Source organism: Heloderma suspectum, chromosome 2, assembly GCF_057233095.1.
Source record: "Heloderma suspectum isolate Gila_16-S chromosome 2, 16-S_ref, whole genome shotgun sequence".
Taxonomy (NCBI): Eukaryota; Metazoa; Chordata; class Lepidosauria; order Squamata; family Helodermatidae; genus Heloderma; species Heloderma suspectum.
The window spans coordinates 310,275,698-310,295,096 of record NC_139459.1 but is presented as its reverse complement, the minus strand read 5'-3'; the positions used below and the strand labels follow the sequence as shown (position 1 = coordinate 310,295,096).

Below are 19,399 nucleotides of genomic sequence, written 5' to 3'. Positions count from 1 at the left end.
CTGCACATTGCAAATTATGCGCTACTGGCCGAGCAGGCTCATACTCAGAAAGAATGGGAGAGGGAAACCAAAGAGGATTCGCTTGAAAGCCCACTCCACCCTAGTTAACGCCTCGCGCTAGGTTGCGGCAGTTTCTATAGCAACACTGGCTGAAGAAAACGACGAGCGCGAACTCAACTCCTCCAGGTGGCGCTATCTCTGCGCAGGTGGGGAGCAGAGCGAAGGGAACACCCGCCCGCTTCACCCTCCCGGAAGTGATTGGGCCGTGGCTAGTCCTTTCTCCGGAAGAGCTTGTCGGTGCCTTTCGTGCCCAGGCCGAACTGTTGCTACGAGTAACGGAGGTCCACGGGAGGAGGGGGCAAAGGAGAAGGAGACCCCGGCATCCGTATAACCCCAGGGAGGAGCCTGAGACGCCCGCGTTTGACGTCGGTTCCTCTGGATCGGCGCCGATTCTCTCCCGCATCCCTTTCCACGATCCCGGAGCAGGGGACGCAAAACAGGCTCTGAAGAAAAAGGTGCCTCTTCTGGCCCAAGACCCCCTCCCTTCTCTCCCTCTCCTTTGCTTCCAGTCAGAGCTGGGTGTGTGTTTATACCCTCAGTTGCAAGGCAGAAAAAGCTGGCTCCTTTTTAACTTTGGGCAGAATTCCTTTCCGGCTTTTGTGCTATCTCGATAATTGACTTTTCTGGCTTTGGAAGTGGTTTTTATTCTTGGAAGTTCTCCCTCCCACCTCACTGCACCCGGTGTTTCTGTTTCAAAAGCGTTTAGCAAGAAATACCTGCCATGTGTCTTAGCATATGTACTTAGAATCACAGGCGCTTGTATTTTGGACGAGGTTAAACGTCAACATGTTACCACAGTCCACCGTGTTTTATATGGTTCAACCCAGCCGAAGTTAAGCATTTTGAAAGCTCCATTGACTTAAATGTAAGAATGTGCTTATTAAAGGCCTTCCGAGGAAATCAGTGGATCTTTTAGGTGCTTAGCTTTGACTGGATTGTGTCTTTTAAGGGTACAATTCTGTAAAACTTCATTGTGACAGTTATTTTTGTGGTAGTGCCATGATAATGAGAGCTGAAGCTAAGCATTTGGAAGTCCCCTTAATGTCAGTAAAGGGGTTAGCATGTGCTTAAATTTTTCTTGTCGAAATCAGTATGACTTACAGCCCAAGCCATTCTACATGTACTCAGAAGTAAGCCCCATTGGGTTCAGTAGAACTTACTCCCAGGTAAGTGAGTACAGGATTGTAGCCATGAGTCCTTAACTGTGCCAGGTTCCTGTCTTATGTGTATAGCGAAACAGATAATGTGCTTGTTTCTGTTAAAGTCATCTTTATAAACCTGTTTTGTTCCAGAAAAGAAGTATCCAGCTTCCGGTTGCTGTATGTCTCTGCCCTTGCTCCATTTCATCACTATCTGCAGTGCAGAGTAACTGAGTGGTTCAGTTGTATCAGGGCTATCTCTTCTGTGTGTGTGTTTTGACCTTAATTCCTCTCATATATCCCTTCTGGATCCAAAATCATTGAGGGGCACTCATGAGATCCAGTTTTAAATCAGAGGGCTTCAAGTAATTACCTGTGCATATTAATTACTGCTATTATTCCATTTATTTTGGCATCTAATGTAATGCATATTTACTGAAAAGTAAATCACATTGTGTTGAATAGTACTTGCTGTCAAGTAAGTGTACATAGGAATGCAGCCTTCATCTGCAATTCACAAGTTCTGCATGGTTGGTTCTATCAGTGTATCATTTGCTGCCAAAGGTGGCTAGGGATGGTATAGAGGATAACTTTTATTGGGGTTCCTTTCTTCAAGTTTCATAGAGTTCTTCAGAGATGTCTATGCAACAAGAAAATACCTTAATAATCACATATGTAGGAATAATTAAAACAGAAATCAATCCAGCTGTTTACTTTGAAGTAAGTTTCACTGTGTTCAGAGGGGCTTATTCCCAGGTAAATATGCACAGGGTTCAGTTTGTACAGATGAGCTGACAGTAGAATTTTTTTTTAAATCCCAGCAACACATACAAGCAATCTGAGCTACACAGCAAAAAGGAAGACAAGGAAAATAACTGAAAAAAACACCTAATTATCTGTCCTTTTAGATTCCAAGTTGCTTATTAGTTAAACTAATCAGCCATGTAGATCCAAGACAGTGTAAAATTTATCTAGGGAAAAATTGCCTTGGTTTATGTCAGATTATATTCATTTTATGAATCTTGAAAATATCATCACTTACTTTAAAACTAGCAAGGCTATTTTCTTTCATACCTAACCTGTTGTTGATGGGCTGTTTCAGAATTTAACACCTCTGATTTACTCTTTCTGTTGTTCAAGCTACATTTTTAAAAGGGGAGAATAACAGTTTAACTGGTTGGAATAACTCCTTAGTGAGTAAGCACAACAACTCCGTACTGTTATTTTGTTGGTGAAATGGCAATATTACTACAGATGTACTTTCCTAGTACCTCAGATGAATGGGCCTGGTATATTGGAAAGTTATGGAAAAAATGGAAAGTTATTATAGTTATAGATAGCATACCTCTATTACAAAGATTTTCTGCTGGGAGGCTTATGCATAACTATATGTCCACCAGGATAAGGAGTATTTCACCATGCAGTGCTGTCTTGAGAAACCCACTGGGTGGAATCCATCAGGGTACTTATCCCTCCACCGATTCCCTTACACACCTCCGATTCCCATCCGTAACTGGGATGCACCACTTGCAGAACAAAGATTTAGCACTTCCAGGGTAACCGGGAACGAGTGAAAAACGCTAGTTTCTGCAATAGGGCAGGTCAGTGGAGCTCACATAAAGGAGCTCAGCCAACCTGTCCCAATCGAGGCACAAGCATTTTCACTCGTTTCAGGGCTTTCTCTGGGAAGCGCTAAATCTCTGTTACGCAAGTGGTGGGTCCAGCTCATACAATGGAATTGGTGGGACCCACCACTTGCGCAACAGAATCAGTGAGGTGCAAGAGAATCAGTGGAGGCATAAGTGCCCCATTGGACCCTGCCCTCCATTTCTCTGAAATCTGTGATGTGACCATGAGTTATCTTTAGGTTGTTTAACCCACGAGCAACCCACAGTGCTCATTTTCGGACATCATGGTAACAACCTTCAAATGCAGTATTCATAAATTGTTTCTGGAAATTGGAGGTGGCCAGCTCATGGTGCACATCCTCACAATTCAATGGTTAATTAACCCACAATTTGCTGCTCTATGCTGCTGTTTATGTGCGAACAGCCCCATAGAATCTGTTGTGGCTTGAATAAGGGCTGTATACCTATGGTTTGTCTCTAATCACATTTTTCCAGGACATAATGTGCTTGATGCATGTGTCACATCATTTTTCATTTGATTTATAATACAGTAGTACAGAGGAAACAGGTGGCTGCTGCTGTCTTGACCTCTCCTGGATTCTTCCAATGCACTGATTTTTAAAAATACATTCTGCAACTGGGATTGAAGGCAGCCTCAACAGTGGGGCATTGAGATTCCCACCTGATTCTCATTTGGCCCCTGTACTTTTAAATTAATATATATTACCAGTAAATGTCAGGTTTAAAACTTCAAACTGTGTTTATTTTACCAGTACCTTGACATAAACGCCAGCAAGTAGTCTCAACGTATCTTGTCCTACACCTACCTCAAATAAGGCAGATGCCTCCTCCTCTTAGCAGTTTAATTTGATTTATTCAAATTAAGTGGGTAAATATGTTACAGGGCATGGTGGATCCTGTCTGTGTGTAGGGACCAGACTGGACATCCGTGGAGACCACTTTTAGAATGGTACTTAATTGTTCTGAGAAAGCTTGAAATGATAGCAAGTATCTGCTGGTAACTATGTTACTAAGACAACAGTCCTGTGAACACTTAGGAGTAAGTCCATTGAACTCAAAGAGACTACTTTTGGGTAAATTTGATCACGTTGCCCTACATAAGAGATGTGCTATATGTTATTGAAACAGTTTTTAACATGGAATATGCCTTGAGATGGAAGAACTTGTATTGGCTTTGGATCTTGACCCCTGTTTCGTTTCAATGACCTCAAGAAGTAAATTGCTTGAAATGTTTGCTGATATACTTAAAGAGTGTTTTCTTTTATAGAAGGTCTGTAAAAACATAATAGGCTACCAGAATGGCTGGAGCTGAAGAGGCTGCTGATGTGTTATGTGAAGTGAGCCTTGGTGATGCATGTAAATCATTAGGTGAGAACAAAGAAGCCAATCCCAGTACAAGCCCTAAAGATATTGTGGTCACTATTGGAGCTACTGTACCGACTGGCTTTGAGCTGACTGCTGCAGATGAAGTACAAGAGAAGCTAGGATCAAAGTCTAGAATTAGCAAGGACCGAGGGAAAATCTATTTTGAAATCCCTGTAATCAGCCTTCCACAGGTTTGCAGATTTTATTATTTGAGTAATATTTCCTATTCTTTATTTGTTTGAGGCTATAGTAATTGCAGTCACCCACATGTGCATTTCTTTGATGGCCACAAAGGGAAGAATTACAACCTAACTTTTTAATTGTTTGTCTTTTCTTCATGGAGCAAAGAAAAACAAATACTAAAATTGAGGATGGAGGGCGGTGAGGAGGGGAAAGAACAGTTAAAAATATTTTGTAGTAATGTGCCTTTTCAGGGCAATCCTATACGTGTCTACTTGGGTCCTTTTGTGTTCAACAGTTCTTACGTCAAAGTAACTGGGTAGAGACTTGCAGTCTTTAGTCTGCAGATCACCCTTAATTCTGAGGAGAAATGCATGTGTATATATGTATGCAAACGGTAGCTACAAAAAGGGAACTAAAGAGTTGCAGAACACAGAATGTACAGTCCTCAATCATAACAGATGTCTTACTTTACATTTTTGTAGTTAAAGGTGACAACTACATTTTCTTTATAGGTTAGGCTTTAAATATCAGAAATGCCTGTGTGACATTAAACAAGATTATCTCTAATTTCATTCAGGTTCACCAGTTAAGATCAGTTGACAACTTATTTGTTATTGTTCAAGAGTTCAAAGATTATCAGTTTAAAGAAACTAAGGTAAGTTTTCACTCCACACTTCTAAACAAGTTGATAGTTGACTTAAAAATTAGTTCAGGAATTTGTTCTATGGAAATTCTTAATGGCTTATTTTAATAGAAAAATATAGTAGTTAAGCATATAAGAAAGTGGTGATAATTTATAAAATTTTGCCATCAGCTTACTAGTGTCCTAGAACAATCGGTGGTATTTATTTTATTTTTAAAATGGGTATTTTATCATTTGTAAAGCATCTAAAACTGACTAAGGGTGCAATCCTATGGAGATAGACATCAGCCTTCAAACTTGGAGGCTGATGCCTATCCAAAGCAGGGTGGCTGTACTATGGAGGCGAACTGTTTTCCGGCTGCCCTGCATTTGTGGTTAGATGCGCGGTTTCGGGCATCTAGCCAGGGACTTCGGAGAGGGATGCGGGGAGGCTGTGCAGCACATAGGAAGCCTTGTAAAGCGGCTTCTATGGTCCCCGCCCCTGGGGCAACCCCCTTTTCGCCTTCTTCATGCTCCGTTTCCAGGTGCAGAGAAGTACTGGCTACAAAGGGGAGGAGGTGGGAAGCACAGTTTCTGGGAAATGAAAAATCCTATGGCCCTCTAGACAGTGTTAGTGGCCATAGGATTGCTCCCTAAGTTGTGTACAAAGATTAAACGAGACAGTCACTGCATACATACTTACAATCTAATGGACAAGAGGTAATGGGCAGACACCAGTTCTTAGTTACAGAGTCATTCTTATAATCAGCTTGAATGGAAACAGTTCAGGGAGGAGAGGTTCCAAATGGCAACTGGTATCTCTGCTGCAGTAATGGAGCGGGTCCTCCAAACTCCCCCTCCTTTTTGCTGTAGCCTGGTGCATTCTTCCCAGATGGCAACTCACCGTGTTTAACAGCACACAGTATTAAAACAGTATAATAACAAATTAAATTATCAAATGCAACCAAAAACAACAGCAATAGAACCAAAAGGAATTAAAACAACATTAATCCAGGCAGCCAATTAAAACAGCCAAAAAGGACCAAGAAAAAAACAATAGCAGAATCAATACCATTTAGCCACAAAGCCAAATAGCCAGGTTTTATCCTGCCACCTGAAACTATGCAGCATCTGGGACCAGTGGGCCATCCTGGGGAGGGCATTCCAAAGTACTGGCACCATGATTGAAAAGGTCCTGTTGCCTGGTGGTCATCAGCCAAGTCTCTTCTGGTAAAGGTATCCAGTGCAAGGCCTCTGATGTTGAAAGGAAGGAGGCAGTCATTTGGAAGAAGGCGGTCTCTTAGTTACCCTTATCCCAGGATACTTATGGGTTTAATGGTTAAAATCAGCACCTTGAATTGAGCCCAGAAACACACAACCACTGCAGATTGAGTAATACATTCTCAGTAATACAATTCTAGTCAGCTAACTGGCAGCAGTGTTCTGTACCAGTTTCCATTTCTGAATGGTTTTCAAGGGCAGCCTCATGTAGAGTGCTTTACAGTAAACCAGTCTGGAGGTAACTAGGTCATGAATGACTATTCATATTCAGTGTCCCAGCAATTGGGCAGTTTCCAATAGTGTCATTCTGCAAACTCAAATAAGGTTACGGAGCGCTGCCAAATCTTTCCATTGTGCAATTGGTTGTGCGTTTCACAAGCATAATGCACAACAGGTTGTGCAAGCGTAATGCACAATGGGTTGCACAAGTGTAATGCACAACTGGTTGCACAGTGGGTTTCACAAGTGTTTTGCACAACCTCTTGTGCAAACATAACTTTAGTTGAATTCTCCTCTTGTGCAATGTTCAGAACCTAGTTTCTGCTACTGCAATGTCATTTGCGCTAACAGAATAACACAGTTGGATACTGCCCATCAATTAAAATTCATGTTTGATGCTCCAGCAGATTATTAGGTGGAGTTGTCATGTAGCAGCACCTGTATTGGTATATGTTTTGTATTCATTATCTTTAGTTTTCTCTTTATTAAACCGGCTTTACTTCGTTTGTTGTGTGTCTGTGTATATATATTTCAAGTATTTTTAATGATTGAGCCAAAAATGCTCCTGGAGTGGCTTACAAACAACCAGTTAATTATGATGGTCCCTTTCTGCAGGTTGACAGTATAAAAAGACACAACACAGAAGGACAAAGGGATAGGTAGAGAAGGGGTGGGGGAAATGAAATCATCTTTTGGCAGGGTTGGTAGAATGGCCTTGCTCTCCCTCTCATCTCCCTCTGTTATAGCCTGCTGGAATGGCTGCTGGTGGCAACAGTTGAGGGAGGAGGAACCTTCATGAGGGAGACCTTTCAGCAGGGTGGGTGGACTGGCATGGCCCCGCTTCCCCCCTCATCTCCCTCCATTTATAATATAATGTCAATGGTCTGCTGTAGAGGGATAAGTTTGAAAGCCGTAATGGACATGCGTAAGCCATTTCATGAACCTAAACGTTCACTATATTGAAGCCAAAATCTCTGATGTGCCATATCCACAGAACAACTGCTGCTGCAGATAAACAAACTGCTCTTCTGAATTTTAGCAAATATAGGAAATGTTTGGCTGTATAAAATGAGTTGTGTGAGTACTTTCTGCTGATGTTATAGGAAGAAGCTCTAAAGGATTTAGAGGAGCTGGCTACGAAGCTGCCTTGGACTGACCCTTTAGAAGTATGGAAGTTAAATACAAGCCTGAAGAAAAGAAAAACAAGACGGAGAAAAGGCAACCAACAAAGTTGTGCAAAGAAAGAGAAACTAGAAAATGACAGAAGTGAAGAGGGAACTATTGATAAAGAATTGCATGATCCTGTGCAAAATATGTTGAGGTCTACTGAAGTTAAAGACCCAGAAAATACTGATGAAATGGTACCACCAGATGAAGACGAGCAATCTGATTCTAAAGAAGAGTTAACATCCAATGGTGAACATGAAAATGAATCTGGTGACTGCAAGAAGTGTGAAACTGAAGCTGAGACACTGAAGTTCCGTGTGACTTGCAACAGAGCTGGTGATAAGCATAGCTTTAAATCAAATGAGGCAGCAAGAGATTTTGGAGGAGCTGTGCAAGATTTCTTTCAGTGGAAAGCAGACATGACAAATTTTGATGTAGAGGTACAACACCAATATTTTTTGAAAATGTTGTCTTATACCCAGTGGTAAGAATGGGTTAAAATATGGCAGGATTTAAGTCTTCATATGTTTTATCAGGAGACAGTGGGCCCGTTTGATCCCATAGACCCAGTTCATACATCACAGCAGCAGTTCCTGGAATTGGGGGGACAAGTGGAGCTTGTGAACTGCATGGTAATCATTTCCGTTTGTAATTCACAACCCAGGAACGGGGTTGTTTGTGATGTGTAAACCTGGGAACTCTGGGTTGTTTAGGGGTTAAACAACCCAGAGTTAACCCAGCTCAAACCATGGGCAATTGTTGAGTTAACTCTGTGTTGGCTGACCTATAAAAAACCCCAGTTTCCGGGTTCGTACATCATGAAACAATCTAGGAATGGGATGTTCCTGGATTGTTAATTAAAAGAGGAACTGATGAGTGTGCAATTTGCATGCTCTGCTCTTCCCTACAATTCCTTGATTAAAAAACCCAGGAATTGCTGCTGCAGCATGCAAACCAGGTCAGTAAACAATGTTTATTGTGATAGGAATGAGTGGCAGTGAGCCTCGGGTTTGTGTGCTTCCCCTCCCCCCTCCCCCCTCCCCCCTCCTCCCTTCTGGTTTGGCCATGGAGAAATTGGAAGCTTTCGCTTTCATTTTTGATAAACTGTGATTTAGCATTGCATCTGAACTTGACAAAGTATAATCAATCTTAGCTGGGGTCTGTTTGAAACAAGCCAATTAAGCATAACCGGTGGTTCAAAGTTAACCAATTTCCTCCTCGTGACCATGACAATGGAGGAGAGAGATTTTGCTTTGGGATCTTTGATAATCCAATACTGGCTAGTGGCCTCCAGTTTACCCAAGTGCAGTATACCTGATCGATCATGGCAAGGAGAGTAATGGTGGTCTGATTTGGTGTTTTCTGTGTCATTTCCTTGTGCACTATAGTATGCTGAAGGAGTAGTGGAACACTAACCTAAAAATTAGCTGGATTGCTGTATGGTTTCCAAGTAAAACAGAACAATTAACACATATTTTCAGAGTTATCCATTTTCCTACACCACCTCAATCAACCTCACTTCACAGAGGTTGGTCAGTGGCTTCTTGTATTAACCTCAGGATTTCTTAACATAGAATACCTGACCCCTAAGAGGACACAAGATGGCAAGATCCAGTCTCTATAGTCATCTGAGGGTCTATAGTCTCAATAGTCTCTGAGGGCCATGTCAGTTGTTTAACTCTTATCAGCGATCATAAATCCTGGCTATTAGGACAGATAGCAGCTACATATAAATGAGAGGTGAAGGATGAACTAGATCCTGAGTTAGTAAACTGAATGTACTATAGTGTATGAGAGCTGGGTTTTCATCCCCTACATAGAGCAGGCTTGTGGAGGGCCTAAACCTCGGAAGAAGAAAAGTTAGGGAAATCCTACATTCGCATTTCCTGATAGTATCATGAGGTGGTATCTTCTCCTTTTAAAAATAGTGTCATTGTTTACCTATAGTAAAGTGTCTGTGTTTTAAATATTAGTGAACTTTACTCTAGGTTCTTCTCAACATCCACAATAATGAAGTAGTAGTAGGGATTGCCTTAACAGAGGAGAGTCTTCATAGAAGAAATATTACTCATTTTGGGCCTACAACTCTTCGATCCACTCTAGCTTATGGTATGCTCAGGTAAGTGTGAAGATTTATTAGGAGGCTTGAAGAACTGCAGGGTCTCTTAAACCATGTAATATGTCCTACATTACAATTGTGTGTATGTGTGAATTTTCTGCATATTCTGCTATTTAAACCCTAAACAGTATCCCATCAGTGTGCCTTAAATTGGTGGGCTGTCAAGTCTTTGCTGTGGTTGGATACTCAATGCGGAAATAATTTCCTGTAGAAATCCTTGCCTTAAAATACTAGAACACATTTGTATTCTACAAGTCGTTCTACAATAACTGCTGAATTTCCCCTACATGTATCTTCCCCCCCATTATAAATATTGTTTTGAATGTGGTTTATTGTATTGCTATTTTTTTACTTGTAGAACCATAGCCTATGGGTGCCATATTTATTAACTGATATTAATAGTCTCTTCCCGTAATAACAAAGACCCAGTTCACACAATCAAACAACCCATGTTTTGTTAACCATGGGTTGTTTGTGAGCATGCAGGAGTGAGCGTGCATGCTGGTTCCCACCCGCTTCCACTTTCAATTAACAAAGCAGGAGCACCCTGTTCCTGGGTTGTTTTGTTACATGCGAAGCCAGGAACTCTGGATTGTTTACCCTCTAAACAATCCAGAGTTAACTCATGGTTTGTTGTTAGGCTATCTCTGTGTGGTTTCTGGATTCTGATGTCACGAAACATGTTAATTGAAAGTGGAAGTGGTGGGTGGGTGAGAGGGTTAAACAACCCAGGAATTGGCCATGATGTGTGAACTGGGTTAGTTTGTATGTGTTTTTAAAGTTTAAACATGTCTTCAGCAGTATCTCAGTTCACCACTTAGGAGGGAAAGTCTTTACCCTTGATTTTGTCTTTGAAATTCAAACAAAGAGTTGATGAAGGTTGTATTTCCTGAGTAATTGTACTTTTGTAGTTTTTTATGCACGCTAATGTTTTCATAGTCTGCTGTTAAACAAACCTTGATATGAGTGGTGAATGCTTCCTTTTTCTCATAATTTTATCTTGATCCTAATATTTAGGCTCTGTGATCCTCAGCCAGCTGACATCATAATTGATCCAATGTGTGGGACAGGTGCTATACCAATAGAGGTACTGAAGTGTTTCTTTTATTTTTCCTATTTTTAAGTTAAAAATGTATAGACTAGCTTGCCAAGTTTAGGCTGTAATCCTATTCCTACTTACCTGGCAGTAAGCACATAGAACTCAATTGGACTTTCTTCAGAGAAGAAACTTACACGTTTGCTCCATGTGCCATGTCTGACAACCTAGGCTTCCAACCCTCAAAGCTGATAGTAGGCTATGGTATTACACAACTGCACCAGGTTCCAGAAATACCCTGGCATGTTGATATATTGTTGTGACCCATTGTATGAGGTGTGGTCCACTAGAAAATAAGGGTTACAAAGCAATTCGAAACATGTTTACTCAGAAGTTAGTCCCAGTAGGTTTAGAGATTTACTCTGTAGTGCAGCCTTCCCCAACCTGCTGCCCTTCAGATGTGTTAGACTGCAACCCCTGTCATTCTCAGCCAAAATGACCAGGAAGGCTGTCCTGGTGTGTGTATTTAAAGACTCTAGCCTTGGGTTTCTACTCTGTGCTGGATATATAGAGTAGATAGCTGAATTACCCATCCTCAGTATAACAGGATGTATAAACTGCTTCCTCTTCTACTACTACTAAGTATATAGGGCAGAATCCAATGGGTTGCTTATGGCCCCTCCAATTCTGTTACACCCCTCCAGTTAGGTTGTGCAAGCACCCCCTGCTGCTTGTGCAACAGCGATTTAGCACTTCCAGGGCTACACCCATTTCTGGAAGGAGGCAGGTCGGTGGAGCTTGCATAAAGGAGCTCTGCTGACCTGCCTTTTTCCAGAAACTAGTGTTTCCGCTTGTTCGGGGGCTTGTCCTAGGAAGCACTGAATCTCCCTTGCGTAAGTGGTAGGTTTTGCTGTGCGGCGGAATTAGCGGGACCCACTGCTTGCAGAAGGGAATCGGTGGGGTGGAAAATAATTGGTGGGGGCATAAGCACCCTGTTTGATTCTGCCCATTGTATCTTGGTAAGTGCTTAGACATCTTTAATGTCTTCTTTGAAATCTTTATAACACCCTCATATGGTAGTATTACTGCATGGAGCTGCTGAGGCTCAAAGACAATGGGCTTGCCTGAGGTCATCTCAGTGATTCTACTACTCTGTGTTAGCTCTTGTATATTTTAGTTTGGTGACACATGATAGCTGTCTTCAGCAGTTTTCAAATAGAGAATTTTCTTCATATCTGTTGTGACTGTCTGGCTCAAAGAAGCAGCAAGTAAGAGGTAGAGAATGGTCCTGAACCCAAACACAGCCGAGGAACAGATTGCTCTCCTCTCTGCTCTGAGCTGGGATACAGGTTTGCTGTACCCAGAGGCAAGGAACACAGGGAAGAATGTCCTAATCTTGGTCATCTTGGGCTCTTACCTGGCAATCCTCCCGCACAGAGGGAGGTGTGCATTAGATGCCATGTAGCGGATAGGGTAAAAGTGGATTAAGAATCAACCCCCATTCTTCCTTACATTATATGGTAGGGATTACTTTCCAGAGTTAGATTTCAGGTGCATTGTTGCATTGCTGAGTTCACTATATATTTCTCTCTGATAGGGGGCTACTGAATGGCCTAACTGCTATCATCTTGCTGGGGATAACAATCCACAGGCTGTGAAGAGGACAGCAAATAATATCTCCTCTGTAATGAAGCAAATTCGAAGTAAAGACAGGTAGGATTTAGGGACACAGCATTGGCTTATGCAATAATTATTTGTTTTGTTTAACTTTAAAAATGTTTCCCAGTTCATAATCATGGGCATGTTACTTTGAGAAACATTTTCCAAGAAGTAACTTCTGATCTGTTTTTTTAAAATTCATAATAGCACATCTCCAGGCAAACCCATAGATAGTATTCAATGGGATAGCTGCTGTATACCACTGAGGACTGGCTCTGCAGATGTCATTGTAACGGATATGCCATTTGGAAAGAGGTAAAATTCATTCAGTATATGTGCATTTTACATGTTCTGTAATTTACTGTATTTCTATGGCTTGTCAGAGGCGAGCAATGGAGCTCCCAGACTTGCAAGGTTTTGTTAGATCAGGCTGTATAGCTATATTGTGGAGTTGCTATCAAAGTTAGGTAGGTCTCCATCTCTGTCCTGCTGATAGTCAACAGATGTATGGGTCTTGACCTTTCTAGCATGAGACTAATAGCTCATTGGCCACATTTGCACAGAAAGGTAAGTGAGGATTGCTGGCAAACTCTGGCTTGCTGTGAATGACCTGTATCCTGGTGCATCCAGCGTATTCACTTCTGATTGGCTCTTCCCACTAGTGCAAGCAGGTAAACTGGAAATGGTTTGCACATGTTGTCCAAACCCAGAAACTTGACTTGTTTCTCCCAATAAGCCAGGAACAAGCCAGTGACCTGGTTTGCATATCGTGGCAGTTTAACTCAGGAATTGCGGGCGACAAGCACAGTGACATGTGCACTGCCTCCTGTGTGCTCGGTGTTTCCACTTCCAATGGCTTGGCGGATCAACTCTTAAGTTGTTTGACCCATAAACAACCCAGAGTTTCCAGGTTTGCACATCATGAAACAACCCGGAAATGAATTTTTCCTGGGTTCTTAACTAAAAGCAGAAATGATAGCATGGCTCACGCACTTTGCTCATCGCTGTGCAAACCGCATCAGTGTTTGTTGTGGCTTAAGAGCCCTGGATTATTTGGGAGCAACAAGCCAGGATCCTGGGTTTGGATTATGTGTGCTGCAGACCATTTCTGATCTGTTTACTTGATCACAGTAGTGGGAGCAAACAGGCTGCTTGCACCAGCACACCACTCATTCACAGCCAGGATTTGCCAGAAATCCTGGCTTACCGTTATTTGCAAACATAGCCACTTTTGATAGAAAAGTGGCTGTCCCATTGTTTGAAAATGGCAGTCCCAACACCAGAAGTGTTACAATCACTAAATCGCTACATGCAATTTAGCGATTCTATTTAATTACACAAAATAGGCAAGTTTACGCAATTTGCATAATTCAGCAAATTTCACAAGATTTAGACATCTCTGGTTATATTCTTTGTAAAGTGGGGACTATGGAGGAGGTTGACCTCCATTAAAGGATGGAATGCAGTGGTGAATTGAATGCATGTATGAGGTTACAGGATTTGAGGCTATGAAGGCATGCTATGTGGAGGGGCCTCTCCTTTTGACTATTGGAATCTCCACCCAGGCCTTTTCCCTTTTTCTTGAACTTGTTAGCGCATTTGTCAGGATTTGCTCTTCAAGCATGAAGACCAGAAATCTTCTCTGAAATGTTGGAAAAATGTGAAATTATTAGAATTCTAGATAACTTAATAGATTCCTAGCTAGAGGCTTTCTGTAGCTGGATCCATGCAACTCCCTACACATCCTGAGTAGAATATGTCTATTCCAGAAATTAATAAGCAAGGCAATATCAAAGGTTTTGGCTTTTTTCCCTATAGCTTGTAATAGCATGTAGATTAAATACATGGATATGCTATATACTCTGCTTCAAAGGCCATCTTGGAAGTATATAATGAGTAAGAGGGCTGTGATATGTCACTTACTGTAATTCTCATATCTTAGCATAAAATGCATGAAGACTGAGCTTACAAGTACAAAGTATCCTTTCTACTGACTAAACTGTTATAACTGTGAAACACCATTGCTGAAAATAAACTCACTAGCATGGGTAAGAAATATTAGATTCTCTTAAAGGTACATTTATTTAGTTTCTACTGCTTTTCAATTTTACTGTAGGATAGGGTCTAAGAAAAAGAACTGGGATCTCTATCCATCCTGCCTTATGGAGATGGGTCGGATTTGCAGACCAAGAACTGGCAGAGCTGTGCTGCTGACTCAAGATAGGAAATGCTTTGCCAAGGTAGGTCATGGCAGGCTAGCCTCAGGCTTTTTGCTCTTTGCAGCGGACATCTGAAGGCAGGAAAGTTAATTTGGCTTAAACTTTTATTGGAAAGGATGCAACTTTTATCCAGAATTAATTCTGTCAGAATTGAAAGTCTGAAATATACAGGGTCATATAGGGTTTTTAAAAACATTTTGTTGCAATGCACAAGGGGCAAATTCCATTATGGCATTCTCAATTTTTATTGCTCAACTGTGTAATTTATATAGTTCTTCTGGATCCTAAAATCATGTTTCAAAGCTGGAGATGGAACAGCTTTCCTAAATGAAACAAAAGCAGACAGAATACTGTTTTTCCTGTTACCTTTATTTTTGGCTGATAGAAAAAAAATGAAGTTCTTGTTAGGATTAGCAATAAGGTTGAATTTTAGGCATATTTGTCATTGCAGTTGAAAATGGAAAGCAATCTGTAACGTTAATATCTGGCAGGTGTGTCAGGAGAAACTTGAAACTATTTTGCATTTCAGGCCTTGTCAAAAATGGGACACCTATGGCGAAAGTCCCAAACAATCTGGGTGAATGTTGGGGGACTCCATGCTGCTGTGTATCTCCTGAAACGCTCTGGAGAAAAAATTGAAGAAACAAGAACATAGTGGCAACATCTTCACCAATGTACTTGACCACATCTGCACTCATCTACATTTCTGAGGGTTATTTGTAAAATGTCTGCCTGAGATTCTGAGCCAGTCCATCCCTATGATCTTGAGTGGGGCTGAAAATATGAGCAAGTAAGTAAGTTTACTGATCCAAGGATCAGTTGTGTCATACCCAACTAGAAACACTTGAGGGAGCTTTCAGGACTTAAGTAGAAAAGTATAACCAATTTATTCATAAAACTAGTAACTTCTATGTGCCTGTAAATCTGAGTTACTGTTTCAGTTTGGGTGCAAATGCATTTTCATATTCACAGGACAAGTTTATCCTGTTTTGTGGAAAGACTAGCAGGTTGACCTTTTTTCACTTCAGATTGCTGAAGAGCTCATTCAAAATACTGTTGTGTTAGAGTCCTGAGGACTGTTTCTTCAGGTGTTATTCAGCTTAGAATATCTTTTAGGTAGGCAAGGGTTGCTTTAATGAGAACATTTTGCCATTGGAGAAGTTCTTCCATTTTAATTTGTTTTAGCATTGCTAAAAATGGGCAACAAGGATAGTAGGAAGTATTGCTTCTGTTTGTGATTTGATAAATGGGCTCTACTCCAGAGCCTATCTCAACAGTGCTGCCTGTTTTCCCATCTGCTACCTCAATTTAAGTCCCAGTTCCCTTGTTTACTTTGATATGCCATGTATATTCCTACTGTACATAGATAGGGCTGAGAATGAGTACGATCAGCCTTTGTTTCTATAGTCATGGTTCTAATTCAAAATAAGACTTGAAAAATGCTGTTGTATTCTTCACATGTACTACTGTTGGTTTGGACATATAGGATAGATCTAGTCAAGAATATTTATAGTGCAATTGAATCTAACCTGATAATGACAGGCTGAAAGTTGTGTCACCTAGCAACGAATGCACAATAGTTGGGTAACGGTAACCTGTAATGACTCTTGAGCATTATCCAATAAACAAGATTTATGCAAGATAACAACTGTGCCCAGGATAAGTTATCAGTTAACTGTTTCTATGTGTACTAAAGCTGGATTGTCAAATTTGGGAGCCTTTTCCCATCACCTTGAAAAAGTATGGCTTAAACCCAGATTGTTCTGAAATATATATGTTGGATGCACAGCCCTTCAGTTTAGAAAGCATTTAGGGATTGAAACCCATATGGTTATACATGCTTGGAAATTTTTAGTTGGATTTTGATTTCATTGAAGATGTGTGTGTGTGTGTGTGTGCTGGGGTTGCAGCTATGTAACAACCAGTGGGTTATCATGCACCCTTGAAAGGCAACTTGAAGGAAGTTCTTTTATGAGAAATAAAGCACCAGCACTGTTCCAGTTACTATAAAAAGGTTGTTCTTTGTCTTTAAAGCACTTTTGCCATCCCGTGTTTCCATTTCTTGCCTATTGGGATTGCTTTGGTGTTTCACAGTACTTTGTTCTTGCTGCTGCAGTATTGAATTTTAACTTTTATTTTTACCTGTGTATGGAATAAAGTTTTTACCAGAATTATTCTTCTGTTCTGGTGTTCCTTTGTGGCCACAAAAATTGAGACTAGTAGGTTCTTTTAAGGTCAATTTATTTAAGTATATTTGTTAACATTTCATTAACACAAAGGTCCCAAGAAAATCAACAGAAGCCAAGAATCCATCCACATTCAGCATTTTAAATATAATGATATAATAATCGGACCTTTGCATGGAGGGGTTTCAAAAAAACTATTTGAAAACCATACTTTCCAATTGAAAAGAGAAGGGTCAACCTTTGAACAGTAAAGACAGTTTTGTCACTGTAGTCATGATGAATGGATTGACTGAGGTTAATTTAGGACAGATTTTGAGTAGCGAGAGTAAGAAAATGCGAATGTTAAACACACAAATGCAGGGAACCTTTCTGATACTATACAAAATACTTTACTTGTCTAAAATCCTGCAGCCTTTGCAGCTGTCTGTGGCTGCTTTAACACTAAGGAATTCTCCCCTCTTTTGGAGCGTTTGTTGTTCAGCTTTGGCAAAAATGCAAACATATTTGCCACACCAAGCAAAAGAAATTCATGCAAAAATATTGCATATGTATACTTGGTATATTAGGGTTTTTTCATGTGGATCTCACATTTGTTGTAGGGTTTGAACTAAGTGTTTAGTCACTGCCATTATCTAATTTTTTAAAAACACCTTCCCATTGTATATATTACCAATTACAATTTATTCAGGACTATTACATTACTGTGGCTATTTGCCTTAATGTATTAGTTGCCTGTTTTCTACTACAGATAATAGAAATAGAGGTAATCAACAACCCTGTGAATTAGTCACTGCATAGAGTAGTGCACACATTATGTTACTAATATGTTCACAAAAAACTAACATAGGGAGCAATCCTACGGCCACTAGACAGCCATAGGATATGTTGTTTTCCAGGAAACAACCTCGGAGCCCGCTCTTGGAGGTTGGTTCCTGGAGAACTGACCTCCCCCCACTTCCACGCTGCCTTGGAGGCAGCATGGAACAGCCCCATCCTCCACGCTTGCAAGAGGAGTGTGGTGTGGCCGGAAAGGGGCATGGCTGGGGGCGTTCCGGGGTGAGGAGAGTGTAACTGTGCGTATGACACATCCTATGTATAGGATGTGTCATACAGCAGCCTCCTTCCCTGCTCTGCGCTCCTGCAAAAATGCAGGGCAGGAGGAGCACGAACGATCCCCTCCGTGCTTCTCCTGCCCTGCTTTGGATAGGTGGTCACCTCCAAGTTCGGAGATGGCCGCCTATCTCAATAGGATTGCGCCCTTAATTGTCATACCTACATCATATTGTTTTTACACCAGCAAAGTAGGAGCAGTGGTATGAATTAGAATTGTGGTCCATGAGAATACAAGAAATCCAGGTTGAATGAATTTTGTGGCAAAATTCTTAGAACATCAAGAATTGATAGGGTACAGTAGCAGACCTTTGAATTGAACAGACGTGTTCAGGCAACAGTTCTGTGTAGCATGAAACAGTTGCTCTGCTAATACAATTCATCCAATAACTGATATTCTCTTAGTTATTTTTAAACCTGTCTTTAAGATCAATAGAGTTGATCACTTGTACCAGCCGACTATAAAAATATAATCAAGAGCAACCTTGGTTGTGATTTCTTGACAGATTAAAATAAACATTACAACAGGAATTATGCTAGATATACCATTAATGGCAAATTTCACATGCCATATCAGAACATACTTTAATAGGAAACAGTCCTGATTAAAAGTCTATGGATGAAATCCAACATTGGGTAAGCAGAAGGCAAGCTTACAAAACAGATCTTTCCCTTCTCCCCAATTCAGCTTATTGTACCCCCTGAAAAGCCTCTCCAGTTGATCAGAGGGACCTGCTGAACATTGTGGGCTGTGTCTTACAGGCCTACAGTGGGGAGAAGGGATGGCTCAGAACTGGGAACCTTGCACATATGATGCGAGACTCCTTTTGGGTGATTCCCTGCTCCCAGTACAGCCTTAAAATATGGAGGAGGGGGCAGGACGGAACAGAAAGCTGTGGGGGACGGATGGAATTAAGATTCCTTATGCTCATACAATGCTGGATTTCATCCTACATTTTTAACTTACCCAGTTTGGTTAATACTTTAATTGTTGCTACTAAGCAAACTTTTTGTCTGGCAGTATGCCTCTTGAAATCCTAGAACAATGAAGCTGGGATTCTAAGAAGGCATTTGTGAGAGAGCCAAATATAAAGCCAGAGTTTTGCTGGTTGCTCCTTTTGCAACAGCTGTGCCCAGTGGCAGCTTTTAAAACAAGAACAGTCTGTCTTTTGAAACTGAGAATGGCTATGGCAAAATAACCAAAGCTCTAGCTGTATCTAAGGGTTTTTCCTACATATCCATCCCGGCCCAAGTATCCTTTAACTCATGGCAATGTAGCAAGTCATTTTTAAGTATGTTTTGCAAATGTTATTAAAATTCAAAAATGTAAAATTCACCATATCAATATAACAGAAGCTGCATCTCATTTATACTAAAGCTGTTGT

At 40.9% G+C, this 19,399-nt stretch overlaps 1 protein-coding gene across 1 annotated transcript; it reads left to right on the top strand.

The window, feature by feature from the left end:
* The first annotated feature begins 306 nt into the window (after positions 1-306).
* Positions 307-16,892, top strand: THUMPD3 (THUMP domain 3 tRNA guanosine methyltransferase). The gene is made up of 10 exons (XM_084840265.1): positions 307-515; positions 4,116-4,404; positions 4,974-5,051; positions 7,622-8,125; positions 9,674-9,804; positions 10,822-10,891; positions 12,438-12,553; positions 12,707-12,814; positions 14,616-14,739; positions 15,248-16,892. Exons 2-10 carry the CDS (start codon positions 4,147-4,149, stop codon positions 15,371-15,373), a joined length of 1,515 nt encoding a protein of 504 aa, XP_084696391.1. The 5' UTR covers positions 307-515; positions 4,116-4,146; the 3' UTR covers positions 15,374-16,892.
* The last annotated feature ends 2,507 nt before the right edge of the window (positions 16,893-19,399 follow it).